This window comes from Tenrec ecaudatus, chromosome 9 (assembly GCF_050624435.1).
Source record: "Tenrec ecaudatus isolate mTenEca1 chromosome 9, mTenEca1.hap1, whole genome shotgun sequence".
Taxonomy (NCBI): domain Eukaryota; kingdom Metazoa; phylum Chordata; class Mammalia; order Afrosoricida; family Tenrecidae; genus Tenrec; species Tenrec ecaudatus.
Window position 1 is genome coordinate 53,150,677 of NC_134538.1, and position 2,441 is coordinate 53,153,117.

A 2,441-nucleotide genomic window follows, 5' to 3' on the forward strand; every position below is an offset into this window, starting at 1 on the left:
AACTCATTTCCAAAGCTTCTTGTTTGGCAGTCAATCTTTGTCAGTGGAAAATTTCCCCATATCAAGAAACTCTCTATTCTCCACGCTTAAACTCCCCCTTGATTCAGGATCACCAAGATTTGCTTCTAAACACACTGCAGCCCCCTACTTACACACATCAGCTAGCTCTTGCACCGTCTTCTGTTGAGTCCCCCCGCCTTTCCCATAACCAGCACTTCCCCGGGTGAAGTCTGTTGATAGTTGACATGTGCGGGCCACTCTCTAAGGACTCTGCACCAGGACTGATGGCAGGTGAGGGAAGAGGACACTCAGAGACAAAGTATGAACAATCCAGGGCCTAGAGTGAATGATGGTCCAAATCCCATAACTGCACACAAATTGTGAATGGACATAGTTCCAAGAAAAGTCCCCTCTCGGTACATTTGAAAACCTACAGGAAATGGACAAGTTTCTAGAAAAAGTCTAACTGCCTAAATGAACACCGACTAAGTAAAAGTAATCTGATAGTCTTGCAACAAAAGAAGATATTGACCAGGTCATTAAAAATCTCCAATATCAAGAAAAATACCCAGACAACTTCACTGGTGAACCAAACATTCAAAGAGGACTAACAGTGAGCCTACTGGAAGTGTTCAGTAGGGTAGAAAAGTATGGGATTTTTTCCTAATTTATTTTATGCTACTAGTCCTTAGTTTTAGCACAATAAAGTAAATTCAGTAATATGAATAGTATACATTTTTTGGCATAAGCTATATAGCACATTTTATAATTAATATTACATATACTATATGTAATACATCATATAATTAGTTTATATAATTAAAATGATATATAACACATTATACATGATGTATAATATAAAATTTATTATATACTGTATTGATTATACATTTATTATATAAATTTTATTACATATAATTTCGTACTCCAAAAGTATAGAAATGAGCAAGAACAATTCATCCTGACCAAGTGGGATCATACCACATACATACAGAGGGTTCATTAGAAACACAAACAATGTAATTCACAGCATAAACCAAACTATAAAAAAAGAACCACATGGTCGTACTACTAGACACAGGAAAAGTATTTGAAAAATTCCAACACACATTTATGATCAAGATGCTCAATATAGGCAGTCCCAGCCGCATCCCCGAGACATGATGGTGAAGATCGGAGTGAACGGATTCGGCCGCATTGGGCGCCTGGTCACCAGGGCTGCTTTCAATTCTGGCAAAGTGGACATTGTTGCCATCAATGACCCCTTCATTGATCTGAACTACATGGTCTACATGTTCCAGTATGATTCCACCCACGGCAAGTTCAAGGGCACCGTCAAGGCTGAGAATGGGAAGCTTGTTGTCAATGGGAAGGCCATCTCCATCTTCCAGGAGCGAGATCCCGCCAACATCAAGTGGGGCGAGGCCGGTGCCGAGTATGTCGTGGAGTCCACCGGTGTCTTCACCACCATGGAGAAGGCCGGGGCTCACCTGAAGGGCGGTGCCAAAAGGGTGATCATCTCTGCCCCTTCTGCCGATGCCCCCATGTTTGTGATGGGCGTGAACCACGAGAAGTATGACAACTCCCTCAAGATTGTCAGCAGTGCCTCCTGCACCACCAACTGCTTAGCCCCCCTGGCCAAGGTCATCCATGACAATTTTGGCATCGTGGAAGGACTCATGACCACAGTCCACGCCATCACTGCCACCGAAAAGACTGTGGATGGCCCCTCTGGGAAACTCTGGCGCGATGGCCGTGGGGCTGCCCAGAACATCATCCCTGCATCTACTGGCGCTGCCAAGGCTGTGGGCAAGGTTATCCCGGAGCTGAATGGGAAACTGACTGGCATGGCCTTCCATGTCCCCACCCCCAATGTGTCCGTCGTGGATCTCACCTGCCGTCTGGAGAAAGCTGCCAAGTACGATGACATCAAGAAGGTGGTGAAGCAGGCATCCGATGGTCCCCTAAAGGGCATCCTGGGCTACACCGAGGACCAGGTGGTCTCCTGTGACTTCAACAGTGACACCCACTCTTCCACCTTTGATGCTGGGGCTGGCATTGCCCTCAACGACCACTTTGTCAAGCTCATTTCCTGGTATGACAATGAATTTGGCTACAGCAACAGGGTGGTGGACCTCATGGTCCACATGGCCTCCAAGGAGTAAGAGCCCCCCTGGACCAGCAGCCCCAGCAACAGCACTAGAGGAAGAGAGGCTCTCAGTTGTTGGGGAGTCTTTGTCCCTAATTCAGTCCCTTAACATACTGAGAATATAACATCGGAACCCCCTGAAGGAAGGGGAGGGGCTTAGAGAGCACGACCTTGTTATGCACCATCAATACAGTACACTGTACCTAAAAAAAAAAAGGTGCTCAATATAATAATATTCTATAAACTACTAAACACACTTAAATATATATATATGTACATATATATGTATGTG

General features: G+C 44.9%; 1 protein-coding gene across 1 annotated transcript; it reads left to right on the top strand.

Annotated features, from left to right (window-relative positions):
* Positions 1-1,141: 1,141 nt before the first annotated feature.
* On the top strand, positions 1,142-2,215 carry LOC142456832 (glyceraldehyde-3-phosphate dehydrogenase-like). Its single transcript, XM_075558119.1, has one exon. It carries the CDS (start codon positions 1,161-1,163, stop codon positions 2,163-2,165), a length of 1,005 nt encoding a protein of 334 aa, XP_075414234.1. The 5' UTR covers positions 1,142-1,160; the 3' UTR covers positions 2,166-2,215.
* The last annotated feature ends 226 nt before the right edge of the window (positions 2,216-2,441 follow it).